Source organism: Abramis brama (genome assembly GCF_963993115.1).
Source record: "Abramis brama genome assembly, chromosome: 15".
Classification (NCBI taxonomy): Eukaryota; Metazoa; Chordata; class Actinopteri; order Cypriniformes; family Leuciscidae; genus Abramis; species Abramis brama.
Genome location: NC_139977.1, coordinates 28413269 through 28431528, shown reverse-complemented (window position 1 = coordinate 28431528; position 18260 = coordinate 28413269). Strand labels below are relative to the sequence as shown.

The 18260-nt window shown below is 39.2% G+C and overlaps 1 protein-coding gene across 1 annotated transcript; it reads right to left on the bottom strand.

The window, feature by feature from the left end:
* Positions 1-7211: 7211 nt before the first annotated feature.
* Positions 7212-16455, bottom strand: LOC311097037 (proteinase-activated receptor 1-like; the record flags this gene model as incomplete). The annotated part of the gene is made up of 5 exons (XM_084136500.1): positions 7212-8209; positions 11748-11786; positions 11877-11933; positions 13144-13206; positions 16314-16455. The coding sequence occupies 5 exons, from the start codon at positions 16453-16455 to the stop codon at positions 7212-7214; spliced, it is 1299 nt and encodes a 432-aa protein (XP_083992626.1).
* Between the last annotated feature and the right edge of the window lie 1805 nt (positions 16456-18260).

Below are 18260 nucleotides of genomic sequence, written 5' to 3'. Positions count from 1 at the left end.
ACACAGAAGAAAATTAATAGTTGAATAAAGTCGTTATTTTGTTTGTTTTTCCACACACAAAATGTATTCTCGTCGCTTGATAAACTTATGGCTTAAACGATGCCTTTACTAACGTTTCTGGGCCGGCAATTTTCAGTCCCATAGAAGCCAATGGAGGAGTGATCCAGCTCTCAGATTTAATCAAAAATATCTTAATTTGTGTTCCGAAGATGAACAAAAGTCTTACGGGTTGGAACAACATGAGGGTGAGTAATTACTGACAGAATTTTCATTTTTGGGTGAACTAACCCTTTAAACTAGCAAAAGTGGATTTAGTCACACCCTAAGTGCACTTGCGCCATGGGCTTTATACCATGCGCTTAGATCATTAAAATAGGGCCCGCAAGAACAGCTAAGGTCTAATAGATCCATTGCGCTTTTTGGCTTTCTTTTCCTTAATACAGATCAGAACTGCTTACTGTACTCAGACGATCTGTAGTAGTACAGAACAGCATATGATAAATCTCCCTCCCTGCTGTTTCCTCCAGTAGCTAAACGAACACAGTGGTACAACAGGTTGGAGCGAAACACAAACTCCATCAGCACGGTGATAACCATAATCACAGCTCTCCTTCGATTGTCTGAAGATGATGACGAAGTTGCGAAGAGATCAGACTTTACTCTGAGCACATATATTGTAGTAAAGTAGTAGCTCACTAAGGTGACAATGAGTGGCACAACGTAGTAGAGGCAGGAGAGGATGGAGAACAGGTACATGTATAGCTGATCTGTAGGGTCGTCATGGAACAATGCATCATGACAAGTGACGCCCACATCCTTAATCTTGACTGTTTGTCTCATTGGGAGAAGTGGCACTGTACCAGCGAGCGCCAGCAGCCAGACCAGCACACATACACACCTGGCTTTCCTTGCACTCCTCCAGGTTAGAGAGGCGACGGGAAGCACCACAGCCAGCAGTCCAAACTGTATTTGAAATGACTTTATAATCTGATTTCACACCATTACTATTAATGGACGTTGAACAGTCATGTAAAACAAGCATAGAACATTACTCTGTCCTTGTAAATGTGTGTGTGTGTGTGTGTGTGTGTGTGTGTGTGTGTGTCTGTGTGTGTGTGTGTGTGTTTAATTTTTTTTGGTGGTGGGGTTACAATATGCTCAGCCACCCACCTTCAACCCTAGCTCATCAGAGCATGCTGGGAACTAGCAGTTCTTTCCAGTTTCTGTTAATGGGAAACAAAATGATTAATGAACTCCCAACACAAACTTCTGTTTCATATGGAAGTAAATGTCAAATGTTTTTGAAATAAAAAGCCTATTGAATTGCACTACTTGAAAAAAAATAGGCATTGCATTAACCATGCTTGCATTTTAATGCATTGTATTTTTAGGGCTTGCATTTTTATGGGCTGAAATTCAACATGGTTGAATATTTAAGCTGTGAATATTTCAATTAAAAACATTTCAAACACCTTTTCATTATTAAAAATTATATAATCCATATTCACCTTTCATATTTCACTTCCAAAATATTCAAACTGTTTAAAAATACAACCAATAATATTCAACAGGCAATTTTCGGGCCATTTTATTTCGCTTTGCAAAATTCGCTTCCACAAATTCAGTGGTTCAAATTCGACAGTAAATTCAACATTGACGTCCACGAACTGCAGGAAAAGCAATAGATTACCGAGCATACTCTCCATCTGCTGTTAGTCAACCACCATCAGATGGCGCAAAAGCGCTTGTTGTTGACGAAGACATTCATTCATAAAATGGAAATGATTATCTGTGTCAGTATGTGCGGAAAAGATGATAAACACACAAAAGCTGTGTGTTTATGTTTCATTCAATAACTTCATTGTTACTTTCCCTGTGTATCCTATGTCATCAGCTTTCTCTACCATGAACAGGATTATAATCGGTTTCCCTCAATACCTCTCAAGGATTCCCGTTCAGTTGGGACAAAACGCTTAACGTAGCTTAATGTAGCCTACTAATACAGTGATATGAAAGATCAATCTTGCACCTTATTGGGGAAGTAGGCTGTAGGCTACTATATAGGCAGGCAAGCATGGACTCAGAATATGAACTTGACGCGCAAAGTTTCATGCTGAGCGTTTCGTGATATACTGGCGATATAACGTACATATAAGCCTACTGGTGATATACATATACTGATATAGCCTACTATAGTATGCCTACGTGTATTGCATTAGCTTAAACTGTCATAGCACTTGCATATTGTTGTCCTATTGTTAATTTAACTGTAAATCACTTTGGATAAAAGCGTCTGCTAAATGACTAAATGTAAAATTGGCTTGACATTGGACATTCGCACATTTAGGGACCGTCTCTAAAGTTGCATACAACATTGGCATACATGTTTCTAACTTCAATAGCAAACTTAAATTTATTTGAATAAATATCAAAACTCCAAAGGGTGCGCATTATGCCTGACACTACATGAGCACTTAATAGTTGGTTTTATGACTGTAAGTCGTTCTATTCAAATGCTATCGGAGTTAGAAACGTGTATACCAAAGTCGTATACACTTTAGAGACGGTCCCTAAATGTGCGAATGTCCAACATCAAGCCATCTTTATGCCAGTCTATCACTGGGAAACGCTCAGCTTTGCGCGTTATTCTGAGTCCATCTGCTTGCCTGCGAGTTTGGTCTTTTACATCACTGTAGTCCATTAATCTACGTTAAACGTTGTATATGTCCAGAAGTATTGAGGGAAACCCTAATAGCCTGCATGCAGCACATCGCCACAATATAAAGTTAAGGCAACTAAACAACCATGTCATATATATATATGTCAAATATATGTCAACCTCAAACATGTAATATTGGATCTGTACATCCGCATCGGGGAATAACATAATCTCGTTCACGGTAGAGAAAGATGTAGGCTACACAGGAACAGTAACCGTGAAGGCACTGAATTTAACATAAAACAGCCGTCATAATAATCACAAATACACTTACATTGCTGTAAATGAGTTTTATGAATGAATGACTTGCTCTAATTTTGCTGGTCTTCGTCAACAACACGCACTTTTGCACCATCTGATGGTGAGGTCGACTAACAGCAGATGGAGAGTATGCTCGGTAATCTATTGCTTTTCCTGCAGTTCCTGGTCGTCGATGTTGAATTTACTGTCGAATTTGAACCACTAAATTTGTGGAAGCGAATTTGCAAAGCGAAATAAAATGGCCCGAAAATTGCCTGTTGAATATTATTGGTTGTATTTTTAAACAGTTTGAATATTTTGGAAGTGAAATATGAAAGGTGAATATGGATTATTGAATTTTTAATAATGAAAAGGTGTTTGAAATGTTTTTAATTGAAATATTCAAAGCTTAAATATTCAACCATGCTGAATTTCAGCCCATAAAAATGCAAGCCCTAAAAATACAATGCATTAAAATGCAAGCATGGTTAATGCAATGCCTATTTTTTTCAAGTAGTGCAATTCAACAGGCTTTTTATTTCAAAAACATTTGACATTATTTTACTTCCATAGTTTCAAATATGTCAATGGATTGCATGCAATGATATTCATTTTTGCTGAAATGTTAAAGAATGGTTGTGCTTTTTGTTTAACAGCTTAGAAAACACCTTTTCCAGTCAGAATTTATTGTGTTATTCATGTTAAGACCAAGAAAAAGACTTAAAGACAGGCTTCAGATAACAATAGTACAATTTTAATGAAGTAATTAAAGCTTGAATTTGACATTTGAGCAGCCAGCTAAACTTACCATCTTCTAGCTGTCTCATATCACAGAAGTCAGATAAATCCCAAGACATAGAAACTCTTTCACCTAAATATCATCATATAGAGACTGTGTCTGTTCCCCGAATTATTAAATGCAAAAAACAGATATAATACAGATGAACAAATGATAAAGCTCGGGTTGCTGAATATACAATCCCTTTCTTCAAAACACTTATTGTAAATTAAAGGGCCGTGGGATAGCGGCGCGAGGCCGGTTGTGTGATTGCTGATGAGGGACACCTGTGCGACGCACCGTTCTCGTATCTCGCCACAAGATCATAACCTAGATGTGCTGTGTTTGACATAAACCTGGCTAAAACCAGACAATTACATTACTCTAAATGAGTCCACCCCCAAGATTACTGTTATAAAACATGAGCCTCGTCTGAAAGGCAAAGGGATTTATAAGGGACTTCAATTTATAGTAATATCTTCAGTATTACTCAGAGGTCTAGTTTCAAATATAATTCTTTTGAAGTGATGGTGCTTTATGTAAAACTTCTACCACTAAAGTTTCTACTCCTCAGCATCCCAGATAGCTTAGAAGAACTCGATGTTACAACAGAAAATATTCACTCTCTCTTCTCCAGCACATTAGACACAGTTGCTCCTTTGTGCTTAAAGAAGACTAAAGAAAATAGTCTTGTCGCCATGGTACGAGGACACTCTGGCCCTCAAGAGAGCGGCCAGAGAGATTTAGCACAGCTGGAAGAACACAAAAACTAGGTTTTCCCCATTTCTTTTTTTTTTACCCTCTTAGAAGAAAACAAATACAACCCTAGGTATTTATTTGATACAGTGGCTAAATTAAGAAGAAATAAAGCTAGTGTCTAAATTAATAAAGCTTCAACCCTAGACGTTTACAAACAGCACAGCAGTTATGACTATGAACTTCTTTACTTGCAAGATTGATAATATTAGAAAGGAAATTATAACCATGCAACCGTCTACTACAGTATCACATGCATTGTAGTGTCCCTGAGTACAAATTCCATTCATTCAGTGCTATAGGAGAGGAAGAATAATCTAAACTCTTTAAATCATCTAAATCAACAACATGTATATTAGACCCTATACCAACTAAGCTACTGAAAGAGATACTTCCAGAGGTCATACAGTAGATCCTCTTCTTAATATCATTAATTCATCTTTGTCATTAGGAATACGTACCAAAAACTTTTCAGCTGGCTATTATTAAACCTCTTAAAAAACAAGCAACATTAAGAAACCTGAGAACATTTAGGAACCTGGGAAACATTTAGAAACAGTTAGGAACCTGGGTGTGCTCTTTGATACCAATCTTACATTTGAAAGCCAATTGACCAAATAAGTAAATTACAGGACAATCTCGAATTTACATTTTCTGTCAAAAATACTAGAAAAGGCAGTATCCTCAAAACTATGTATCTTTTAGAAAGAAATGATATCTGCGAGGATTTCCAGTCAGGATTTAGACAGTATCAGAGTACTGAGATTGCTTTTGTTAGAGTTGCAAAGGATTTGCTCTTATCATCCGATCGTGGTTGTATCTCTCTATTAGTGTTACTGGATCTTAGTGCAGCATTTGACACTGTAGAGCACAGCATTCTTTTGAACAGACTCGAAAATTATGTTGGCATTAGTGGAATTGCATTGGCATGGTTTAAATCATACTTTTCTGACCGTTATCAGTTTTAGCAGCTAAACAAAGAGGTGTCATATCGATCACAAGTTCAGTATGGAGTACCTCAAGGCTCAGTATTAGCACCGTACTAGAGTACATGTTACCCTTGGGAGATATCATTAGGAAGCATGGCATTAGCTTTCACTGTTACGCTGATGATACTCAGCTCTATATTTTTTCTATAAGGCTAATGTTAGTCTCTCTGTTCATCCCAAGATTTACCGTACTCAGTCGGATCTGGGCCATATCCAAATCAGATGAAGGACCTGCGCCTAGACACGACCACAATGCAGCCCTGATATGTCAGCAGAGACCGTGTCAACTAGACTATCCCGTTAAGGCCTCATCGACACAACAGACTTTTTCCTCTGTACAGATGAAAACGTTATTATAATGATTCTCATTCACACGCATCTGTGGAAATGACTAAAAACACTGTATTATGCATGCCAGACAAGTATTTGGCAATGTCACTTTGTGCCATCACCGTTTTCACAAATTCACGTTTTTGAAGTTTACACAGAGATGATAACGGTATCGCTGTCAAAACCTGTTTCCAAAAACTTTGAAACCTACTTCAAAGTTTGCGTTCTCTAGCTACCAAAACACAGTTGTAGTCTAAATGAACAGCCAGAACTACTACTGCATGATATACCATTTTAGCATTGATATCGCGATTTGCGCATCCACAATAGTCACATTGCAGGATGTGCGATGTCAAGTATAGGGATCGTAGTTGATCCATGATCCGTACGGGCCAGCTGCACCCCGGTTCAGAACGAGTGTGATTCTCAGATTATTTGCAAAGTTTAACCATCGTAGAGTAAAAGTTTATCATTTGCATGTGTTGAGTCAGGCATCAAGCGCAAGAGGACTCGTGCACTGTTTTCTGTGCACACACACAGAGCTGCGCAGACAGCATGTGAACGGCAAATTCAGTACTCTTTCTTTTAAGCTTAAACGGACACGTGCACGCAAAATGAAGTCAAAATGCCTGTCTCGGCGAGTATCCTCGTAAACAGAGTCGGTTTCGTGTTGTAAACAATTGAGAAAGAAAACGGATGAGTCATTTGTATTAGGTCCGTGCATTTGTCTTAAAGGGACAGCAGCCTAATGTACCCTCAGTTGTTCGTGTCACCAATGGTGATCAAACAACAAAAAATAAAGAGAAAATTAGAAAAATTAAGACCTTGTTAGTTTGCAAATTATTTGGCCTTTCCTCATGTTACATATCAATGCTTTGTCAGAATTCAGCTAAATTGATCGCAGAAGAATGACAGTGTGAACTACAGTCACAGATTCCAGCCATTTACATATAGAAGCCTTAATAATAATAACCATCCAAAAACATCCTGCTGGATTCTATAAATCAGAGTATAAATACTACAAAAACTAAAATATCAGTGTTTTTGGTGAAAGAAACATTTTTTAGATCTTTGGCATTTCTATTGAATATGGAAGTAAAACTTAGCAGTACATATCTAAATATGGACAACATTTTCATGACCTTTCTTTACACAATTATTGAAATTAATCAAAACTGAACTGACTTAAGCTGAAAAATGCTTTTAAAGCTGCTTTACAGCAAAATGTGTTTCTTAGAACCTCCCACCACAGATAAACAGAATACAGAATACATATACTGTATAATATAATATACTGAAACTGCCAATTAGGAAAACCACATACCTGATCAGTTTTTTTTTTACTTCACACTCTTCTGCAAGCCTGGTTTTAGTGACAGCTGTGGATTTTGTCTGCATGTTACTTTTCCCTCTTCAACACAGATCTGATCTGCTGTCTGCACTGAGACGAGCCGTAGTAGTACAGAAGAGGGTCCAGGAAAACACTTGCGCTCCCAAAACACACAGCCAACCGGTAAGCAGCATATGATGAATCTCCCTCCCCTCCAGTAGCTAAACGAACACAGTGGTACAACAGGATGCCATTGGTTGGAGCGAAACACACAATATACTCCATCAGCACGGTGATAACCATAATCACAGCTCTCCTTCGGTTGCCTGATGTTGCTAAGTGTTCAGACTTTGCACTGAGCACATATATTATGGTAAAGTAGCTCACTAAGGTGACAACCAGTGGCAAGAAGAAGTAGAGACAGGAGAGGATGGAGAACAGGTACACATAATACAGCACTGTAGGGTCTTTGTGGTGCAGTGCATCATGACAAGTGACGCCCACATCCCTAATCTCTAACGTTTGTGTCATTGAGAGAAGTGGCACTGTACCAGCGAGCGCCAGCAGCCAGACCAGCACACATACACACGTGGCTTTCCTTGCACTCTCCCAGGTTCGATAGGCAACAGGAAGCGCCACAGCCAGAAGTCTCTCCACACTCATGCACATAATCAGCAGTATGGAGCAGTACATGTAGCAGTAGTGAGCAGCACTGAGCACACGACACGCCACCTCACCGAACACCCAATCTGAAGCGTTCAGCTGGTAGTGGATCTTCAGAGGCAGCAGCAGGGTGAAGAGCAGGTCCACACACGCCAGGTTAGACATGTAGATCACAGCTGGTTTCTTCACTCGAATCCTACAGGTGAACGTCACCAAGGCCAAAGCGTTCAGGGGCAAACTAATGAGGATGATGAAGATGTAGAATGAGGGCATGACGCGTGTGACCATGGGACCTTTGAGAAAGAGAACAGCCTCTTCTGAGATGGACAATGAGTAACAGCTGAGCTCTGCTTGGTCCAAAGTACAATTCTCATCTTCTTTAGCAGCAAAAATTGAAATGTAGTCTGTATGAACATACAAAAGCACAACAACATTAATGAAAGGTTACATAACCAGGGTGTTTCTCACCTTTTCTTAAAGTCAAGTGAACAATAAACACTTGATTTGGCCTTGTCCCACTCAAATGAGCAAAGATCCAGGGGATTTTGGATCTTACATTCTGACATCCTCAGATCAAGTGTGCTCCTAATAGTTCATATTAATGTCAGACTGAGCTATTTTAGGTCTATCTTACTTGTCGCATTAGAAACCTCTCTTTTACTAGAGTAATATTTTATTAGTATTTCTCTGCATTAACTTAAGTACAGCGTTTGTGTACACCATCCACCACAAATAAACATTTCAAAATTAATTTCTCTTGCCATTGCAGGATGTAGGCTGATGTTGTAGTATCTGTGCATTATAGTGAAGAACTCTGAACATGTTTCCTATCATATGAAAGACCACTGAGCCAATCAGAATAAATATGGGGCAGAGCAACACATGTAGCCCCTCCCTGCAGCCTGTAGTGAAGTATAGGGAAGTATAGTGTTATTTGGGAGTGTGACCATTAGAGGGTGTGCCCTACCCTTGTTGTTGATACCCAGGCTTGGTTGTGGATCCCACTTGTATGTTTCTCTGTAGACATCTTTAAATTATGTCTATGTCTAAATTACTCGCTATGGAGCTGACAGCGCATTGAAGAGCTATGGGCACTGGGCAGGACGCTTTAGAGCGTGTCAGTGACCACTATGGGACGCAGAGGGGTGTAGCTGCGCCAGAACAAAACAACTGTCACGAAAAGATGCGTTTGATTATGCACAGACGAGAACCCAGTTTAAGTCAATGCGTACCCGGAGGAAGATTTGAGTTCAGGCAGATAAGCCTACAGAGCATCGATTAAATGTAGTTCAGTTAATTTTTTTATGGTATGTCTATGTTCTTATTGTTGTCGGAATTATATTTTGTAATATATTGCTTTGTTTATAAAAAGGTTGTTTTAATTGCCTCCACTGTCGGTGCGGAAAAAAACATTCTGCATCCTGCTTTTTCACGAGTTGTAAAATAGTAAAATAGTGGCAGCCACGGCCAGAATAAAATCAGTCATGTTAGATTTTAAGTGATTTACCCAAATAGCACACAATTCCTAGCCTGGGTTTCCCCATGCTGCCTTGAGCGCAGCGCGATTTTATTCACACTGCTAGGCAGCCTGGACACCATGGACCAGATTTTCCCCTCAAAAAGGGAACCAATCACAGAACGGGGAGGGAGCAGCAAGACGATGACGACGTCTATGCGACACACCGAAGCAGTTTGTTTATTTCTATGGATCCGACATGGCATCAGACGTGAAGTTACCTTTCGATGCAGCAGATAGTGTTCTAAGTAGTTTAGAATGCAAGTTTATTTCGTCTTCTTCCTCGTCGAATTTCTGTCGCTCTACATATGTCATCTGGTATAATTGAAACGATTGGCTATGAGCTACATGCAGGCGCATTTGATAGACATTCGTAGCGCCCAATAAACGGCTCTGGGCATTCGTAAACCACGCCTCAAATACGAGAAAATGAACATGTGGTTCCCAGACCACGTCTCAATGAGAAGAGGTCTGACGTTAGCCAGGCTACACAATTCTGGCAGTAAAGCATTAGCTTCTTGATTGATGCTGTTATTCAGGGGTATCGCTTAATTTCTGTGTTTGAAATCTTCTAAAAAGCTTAGACTTTCTGCACAAAATTAAGCTCCGGTGTGTATATGTCTTCTTTCGACGTTTTTCTTTAAAAGTGAATCTTGAAAACGGCGTGGATGATAAATTTGCAACAATGTCCTCCTCATTAATGCTGCTTGAGGTTTCCATGATAGCGAACAGAGCTAGCTATTTTATCTGCGAAGTTTTTTTTTCCAAAAAGCCGACAAAATGTGAAGGTGATGTAGTGAATACATAGTTCCTACATGACGTCACAACATACGGGCATTTGACGACCCGGCGCCATTTCTGTGGGCATGCTGTGGGCAGAGCATTAGAAGAAGAAGCTGTGTTTCGAGTTAATTTCGTGATAAAAAGTGAAAATGGTCATCTCCTGCTGGGTCAATGGATGTTCAAATCGTGCCAGAGGTTCAGTTAAATTTGGATTTTACAGTATACCCGTCATTAGACTTCATGAATGTGAGAAGTCAGAACAATGACGGAGGTTATGGCTGGCGAGGATAAACAGGAAAGAAACTTGATGTCACATATTCAAAATGACGAGGTATTAAAAACATACAAAAACAATGTTTCCACTGTTCGATCGCGCCCGCGCCTCTCTCTCTCTATCTCACACACACACACATTCCAGCATTGCAATCTCAGATTATGTCCCTAAAGAACCCGCGTATAAAGTAGTTCCGCATTACATTAATTAATTTGCACGCAAGTTTTATTTATTTTTATACCGTGTATATTCATGCTACTTTTCCATTGATTGCACTTGAGCAAACGTCACCAACCCAACCCTCGGCAAACTGATTGTACGCCTCCAGTGATTTCCAGGCTCGGAATTGCTCACATGTGTAAAAACTCCTAGCCAATACCAGATAATGGTACACATGATAATACTGTATCTGAGGCAAAGCTGCATAATCAGTGCTCAGTGCTTCCTTCGTTAGCGCATGAATTCACACCATTTATGACTGAAATTTTCGCATTGTACCTCTCTCTGTCTTGTGTTAATAGAGTCTCTTTATAATCTCTGTCACTTTGTCTCTTCATGATTTTCGTAACATTATAAACAGAAAGAAATATTCGAAATTTGCTTGTAAAACTTTGTAAACACAGCAGCTTATGCCATCAAAGATGGCGTCTCTGGTGAGGTCACGTGACATTAATTGGCCTGTGGCAGAGCTATAGAGAGAAAGAGTTGCGACACTCTTTGATGTCGCCGCTATGGCTGTCACGTGGTTCATGTAAGCCCCAATAGTTCCAAAACATACGCTGGCTGTCATGTTCTTCTATGGGACAGACAGCAGCGATTGCATTATTGAACGGTAAATATAAAATAAAACACACACCCAAGTACTTTTTCAGCTGTTATTGCATTTTGTTAATGTCAGTTTTGCATTTGGAGGTAAGTTTTAGGCTATATTTTTGGAGGGAAAAGCTTAGTGTTCATGTTCGCATGGGTAGTAGCACTGGCTTTAGCGGCTCTAACTTAACTTTTCCATATCATTCATCTGATGATGGACGTCTCATGATATTTATTTTAGCACAACTGGGCTGTATTAGGCTATTGATTCCCGTGATTTTGCTTATAAATTTTGATTCAGCCATTAGCCTACCTTCGTGATCACGCAAAGAGGTCTGCCGTGGCGGTCCGTTCAGAATTCGCTTAGAAGCTAGCTCACTTCTTCTGATGAAAGTGGCCACCCCCAGGACCACAACGTGAAACATGATCATGTTAAGACTAAGAATATCAAAGATGGCGTCTCCGGTGAGGTCACGTGACATTAATTGGCCTGTGGGAACTATACAATGTTTTTTGGGAGTGTGAACATTAGAGGGCGTGCTTGTACAACAATCCTTACCTGTGAAGTTGTAATCCGACCTGTTGTATGATGGGCCATCTGTAAATACAGACATGTCAAATATACATAATCTCTCCTTCTCCATATTCTGCTGCACAAAAGCAGCCATGCTTGTACAACAAGCCTTACCTCTCAGATTTATCACAGTGTCGTTGTAATCCGACTCGTCGTAGTATTCTGTATCATCTGTAAATAAAAACATGTCAAAACAGAATCTTTCCTTCTCCATCTTCTGCTGCACAAAAGAATATCACACAGTCCCGCCCCGTTCTGCAGGCTGCAGCCATTTCCATCTCCTGTATAGTTTTTGTAAATTAGAGTCGGCGTAGCCTAGCGGAAGTTGCGATAAAAAAATCAAGACTTGATTTTGTCCAACGAGAATAGATTGGATCGTTGCAATTTGCTATTGTTGTTTATTTGCTCGTGTTTTTTTTTTTTTTTTTTTTTATAGAAAAAGCAGTTTTTCAGGAAAAGCAAAGATGTTTTCTTTTTGACAAAACCTAATTTTGTTTGGTAAACCTATAGAAGAAAAAAAACTAATTATGATTAAACTGATCAAAATAATCTAAGCAAGACCGTTTTATAAATTTGTATGAAAACAAATTATGCAATAAATAAGTTCGAAATAAATAAGATATATACAATGGTACAAAAACATTATTAATTGTGAAAGCAAATACAAATTCCTTACACTCATATTATAGATCAAGGTTTCAGTCACACTGTAGGCAATTAAGTTTCGCATCAGAAAAAAGTCACTTTTTATGCATATTGAATTGTTGATCTACTTACCGTCAATGGTGGCAGTGTACATTTGTGCAATTACAACTGAAAGCAAGATCATTTTAATCCCCATGACGATCAACTGTCTATATCTAACGTCAGACTTTTTACTCCAAATTATAGGCTCTGGTGGATTCGCAACGTCCGATTTGTGCGCCAGACTAGTCGTTCATCACTGAATCAGATGAACCGGATGCCGACGGGTTTATAGCGGCTGGAAACTCCCCTGGTCGTTCACACCTTAAAGTTAAAAAGTCAAAATAAGTCAAAAAAAGAAAAAAAAAAAAAAAAAAAAAAAAAAAAAAAGAAAGAAAAGGGGGCGTGTAAAGCTGTGGAAAAGTGGGAGAGAAGGTAGGAAAAGGGGAGACAGCAATCAATAAAACACCTGGTAGCAACACACTCATTTATACAGACACAATGATGAATATTAAAATATGAACATGAAGAAATAAAAAAATGTGTTTGGGGTTCATGACCCTTTAAAGCGGCTATGAGCTTGCATCATTCCTCAACTCTGACACTCAGCACAGGAGTCCCACAAGGCTGTGTGCTGAGCCCATTTCTCTATTCTCTGTATACTCATTAGCCTACTGTATACCATATTATAACACACCATTATCCAATTCACGGATGACAAGACTGTGGTGGGGTTGATCACCAGAGGCAATGAGTCTGCCTACAGAGAGGAGGTACAAAGGCTGATGGTCTCTAAACATCAAGAAAACAAATGAAATCATTATTGATTTCAGAAAGAAACAGGATGTTCACACATCACTGCACTTTAACAGGGAGATGGTGGAGAGTGTCGAGCTTTAAATTTCTGGGCACACACATCTCATGGACGATAAACATCATGGCACTAGTCAAGAAGGCAAAAAAGTGACTGTTCTTCTTAAGAACGCTCAGGAATGTAAACCTGTCACAACGGCTCTTGGTGTCATTCTACCGCTGCTCCATTGAGTGAGTCCTCCTCACACATGGCATGCTGGTGTGGTACAGTATGGAGGCAGCTCTGCAGCTGATAAAAAGGCCTTGCAGAGAGTCATAAACACTGCAAAGAAAATCATCACAAACCAACAGTTACTTGCCCTGGACGACATATTTACTTCATGTTGCCTGCAGAAAACACAACATTCTGAAGGACTCATATCACCCTGCTCAACATTTATTTGAACCGTTGCATTCTGGAAAACACTACAGGTCAAAACACAGGTTTATCAGCATACTGAATACTGAACTAAAAACACAGCCTCCAAACACAATACATTCTGTAATAACATTATGAGCACTTTATTTCCTGTATCATTTATGTGCAATAACATATGAGCACTTTATTTAATTTACTTTCTTTCAAAATTATGTGCAATCTCATTTGTAAAGTTTTTGTACAATGCTTTCTTAAGCTTGGGCTCCTAAACAAGATCGCTCCCACTAAAGGCAGTTATTATAAATGAAATGATAGTTTTGATGTGCTTTGCCTTACTGAAACCTGGCTTAAACCAAATGATTATCTCGGTTTTAATGAGTCTATAACACTAGGATACTGTTTTAAGCACAAGCCCTGTACGATTGGCCATGGTGACATCCATCTATAGAGATGTTGCAACAATATATAGATATTCTTAAAGGAATAGTTCACTTAAAAATTAAAATTCTGTCATCATTTACTCACCCTCAGGTTGTTTCAAACCTGTATGAGTTTCTTCTGCTGAACACAAAAGAAGATATTTTGAAGAATTCCAGTAACTAAACAGTTGATGTACCCCATTGACCTCCATAGTAGTTTTTTTCTTACCATGGAAGTCAATGAGGTCCATCAACTGTCTGGTTACCAACATTCTTCAAAATATCTTCCCAGTAAGCAATTCTGCGTTTAAAAGATGTCTAATAGCCGTCCAAACACGGCCCAGACGTCTAGGCTAAAACAAGGCAAAGTTTGGGCTGTCAGTGAAGGTTTAATACATGTATAACCAGAGGTCAAGCATACATCAAGAGAACATGTCAAAGAAATGAAACTAAACATCTTGTAATCACTGTTGACTTTGCTTACATGATGGAATATCATACATCTCGCAAGTTATTTTGGCAAAAACGACATTTAACCAATTTTGTCTGGAAGTGTGTTACTCATAGCCGGACTACATGGGGTCTATAGTTAACCTAGACGCTGACGGATATTGCTTGCTGGGTTCCTTTGTGTTCAGCAGAAGAAAGAAACTCAGAGCCCTATGTTGATTTCCTAAAAAGAGTTTGCGGATTTTCTCTCAGACCTATTGGTCAACGTTGATAAAGCATTGATTGTCCGAGATTTTAACATTCACAGATAAAACAAAGGATGCGTTAGGGGTTTCTTTTACTAAACTCCTTTGGGGTCAAGCAAAATGTCACTAGACCCACTCATCGTTTTAATCATACACTAGATTATATCACATGGAACCAATCCTACTGATATAGATATTCTACCACAGTGATGATCACTACCTTGTAACATGCATACTGCGTACTGCTGATATTTGCAGTATTTACATATTTACAGTGTAGTTGTAATGAACTTATGAATTTCTTCACTTAGAAAATCAAAAGCATCCGAAATACAATTGTAAATGTCCATTTTTTAAAAGCGTTTTATGATCCAGCCTCAGTTATCACCCCTTAAGAACAATTGCAGTGCTTTACAAGTGGTGGGCTCTTCAGCTCCATTCGGGTCTCCATCGTTAGTGGCTGAATCTCCGTCATTCGTCCCAAGGGTGCATACCATCAAGTCAGCTACACCATGGCTCCTCCCGCCTTCGACTCGTCCTGGCTGGTCTCTGGCCTAACATCTGGCTCCTCCTGCTCCTGGCTCCTCACTGTCTCCTCCCACCATCCACTCCTCCATGGACTTCTTTTATGTTTGCCCTGAACTCTTTTTGTTTTCTGCCTGCTCCACGCCGTCCTCCAGAGCTCCCTCCCTCCTCAGTTGGACTATTTACAGCGCAAGGACGCGCCTTTTTGGGAGGGGGCGTACTGTTACATGTATAGTCTGTCTCCCTTGTTTCATAGTGTTTTTGGTTTAGTCCTGTGACCCAGTTAGTCATCTCCTTCACCCGTGTCCTGTTAATTATCTAATTTAGTTCCTTTTGTTTGCTCTGTGTATTTATACCCTGTGTTCTCCCTCAGTTTTCGTCTGTTCTCTTTAATGTTTAGTGTGGTTTTCTCCTGGTTCTTGAGTTTTGTCATTAAAGATCATCATCATCATCATCATTATTATCATCATCTTCATGCTACTGTATTTCCACTACCACGTTACGTAACAACCTCTAGACTTTAATTATGTTAATTATGTTCACAACTTGTAATAATTACTTAACTGAGCTCATTGTTTCTGCCTTAAATTAATACATTGTTAGCTAACTGCGTGATTTGTATATTTAATTGGACATTTCTGAAATACATTACTTGGACACAGTCACCTCTGATAACAGATCACTCTAAATTGTAATGTAGACATGCATTTTTGTAAAGCTGCTTTGAAACAATATGTACTGTATTGTGAAAAGCTTTATACAAATAAATGTGAATTGAATATGACCTTCACTCATTGTGTTTTGTGCTGGTTACAGATTCTGACTGCCTTATACCTGCTCCATTTGGGTTTTTAGCCTTTTTTGGAGGTCTCAAACACCAAATAAGGGCAATACATCAGATGCAGCAGCATATAGTCACAACACTACACTAGTCACAGAGACACTGAACATCTCAGTCTGCTGTGTACATGTAGCAGTAGTAAGCAGCACTGAGCACATGACACGTTCAGCTGGTAGTGGATCTTCAGAGGCAGCAGCAGGGTGAAGAGCAGGTCCACACACGCCAGGTTAGACATGTAGATCACATCTGGTTTCTTCACTCGAATTCTACATGTAAATGTCACCAAGGCCAAAGCCATTAGGGGCTACCAAAAGGTAAAGGGCCAAAGTTTTTTCCTTACCTCAACTGGAGTTGTGAATTTTAGATGAGCTGTTGGTACATGTCCTGACTTTTTTATGAGCACTTTATCCCCTTTTTGGAAATAAGAATGACATACTCGATGCTTGTGCTCAAAGCGAGATTTCATGATATCCTGACGTGCTGAAACACACTTCTGCAGTTGTTTATGCTCATGACCAGACACAGTGAGGGTTTAAGGACATTGAGGAGGGTACGCATTTTCCTTCCATGAAGTAATTTGAAGGAGGAAACACCTGTCAATTCAATTCAATTCACATTTATTTGTTTAGCGCTTTTCACAATACATATCGTTTCAAAGCAGCTTTACAGAAAATGCATGTCTACATTACAATTTAGAGTGATCTGTTATCAGAGGTGACTGTGTCCAAGTTATGTATTTCAGAAATGAACATATACAAATCACACAGTTAGCTAATAATGAATTAATGTAAACAATGTATTAAGGCATTGAATTAATGAATACATGTTTGTTAACAAATGATTCGGATACATAGAAAAATGTAGCCTTGGTGCTTGATTCAGAGCTTGATTCATCTGAAGTCTTCGCATGGGTTGGCGCTCTCTCTTCACAGGTGTTGGGCATCATCATAAGAGGATGGATCCAAACTGGAGCTGACGGTCTCTCTAGTTACCTCAGGATGGGCATCCCGAGATAAAACAGAAAAGCCAATGGAAAATAATTAGCATAGCTGCTATTCATAACATTAAATGATGTTTTATAAACAAAGTTCGGGAGGAGCACGTTCAGATAATCAATCCAATCTACTTGTCATCAAACAATTACGTCTACCCTAATCAGCATGACAAGAAGTATATATATATCCACTCTGTCAACTCACCTAACATTCCTTGACAGTTTTCCAGCATCCCTCCACCACCCCGACTCCTCACTCTTGGCTCTTTCTTCACAGCCAGGAATACGGGGGGAGTACTCTGGGTTCGGGCCGAATACCGAGCCCGGAGCCCTCTCCTCGGACAGCACGCCAAATACGCATTTATTCTATCTGACTTATTTGTAAGTGTGAACTCATGAAACAAAGATAATTATGTGGATTTGATCTGATATGACTGGAGTATAAGGTTATGAGATACATTGTGTAAATGCTTGGCTAAAGAGATCTGTCTTTAATCTAGATTTAAACTAGTGAGTCTAAGCCCAGAACATTATCAGAAAGGCTATTCCAGAGTTTAGGAGCCAAATGTGAAAACTCTCTCCCTCCTTTAGTGGACTTAGATATTCTAGGTACTATCAGAAGCCCAGAGTTTTGTGATCTTAAAGAATGTGATGGATTGTAGGGCGATTGTAGGGCGATAGAAGATCAGTTAAATACACAGTTTAGAGCTTTATAGGTCAGTAGCAAAACTTTGTAATTGATACAGAACTTAATAGGTAACCAGTGTAGAGATGATAAAATTGGTGTTTTTCTTGACCTAGTAAGAACTCTAGCAGCTTCATTCTGGACTAATTGTAGCTTGTTTATTGAGGATGCTGTAATTCATTACAGTAATCTAGTTTAGAGGTCATGAATGCTTGAACTAGCTTTTCTGCATCAGAAACAGATAGTATGTTCTGGAGCTTATGTTTCTGAGGTATAAAGGCTGCTTTTGTAACAGAAATATGATTTTCGTAAGACAAGTTGCTGTCTAATATAATAACTGTAGAGGATGAAGTTACAGTCCATCCTTCTTAATGCAAATGATTATATTCTAAGATATTCTGTTTACAGATTTTGGTCCAATAAG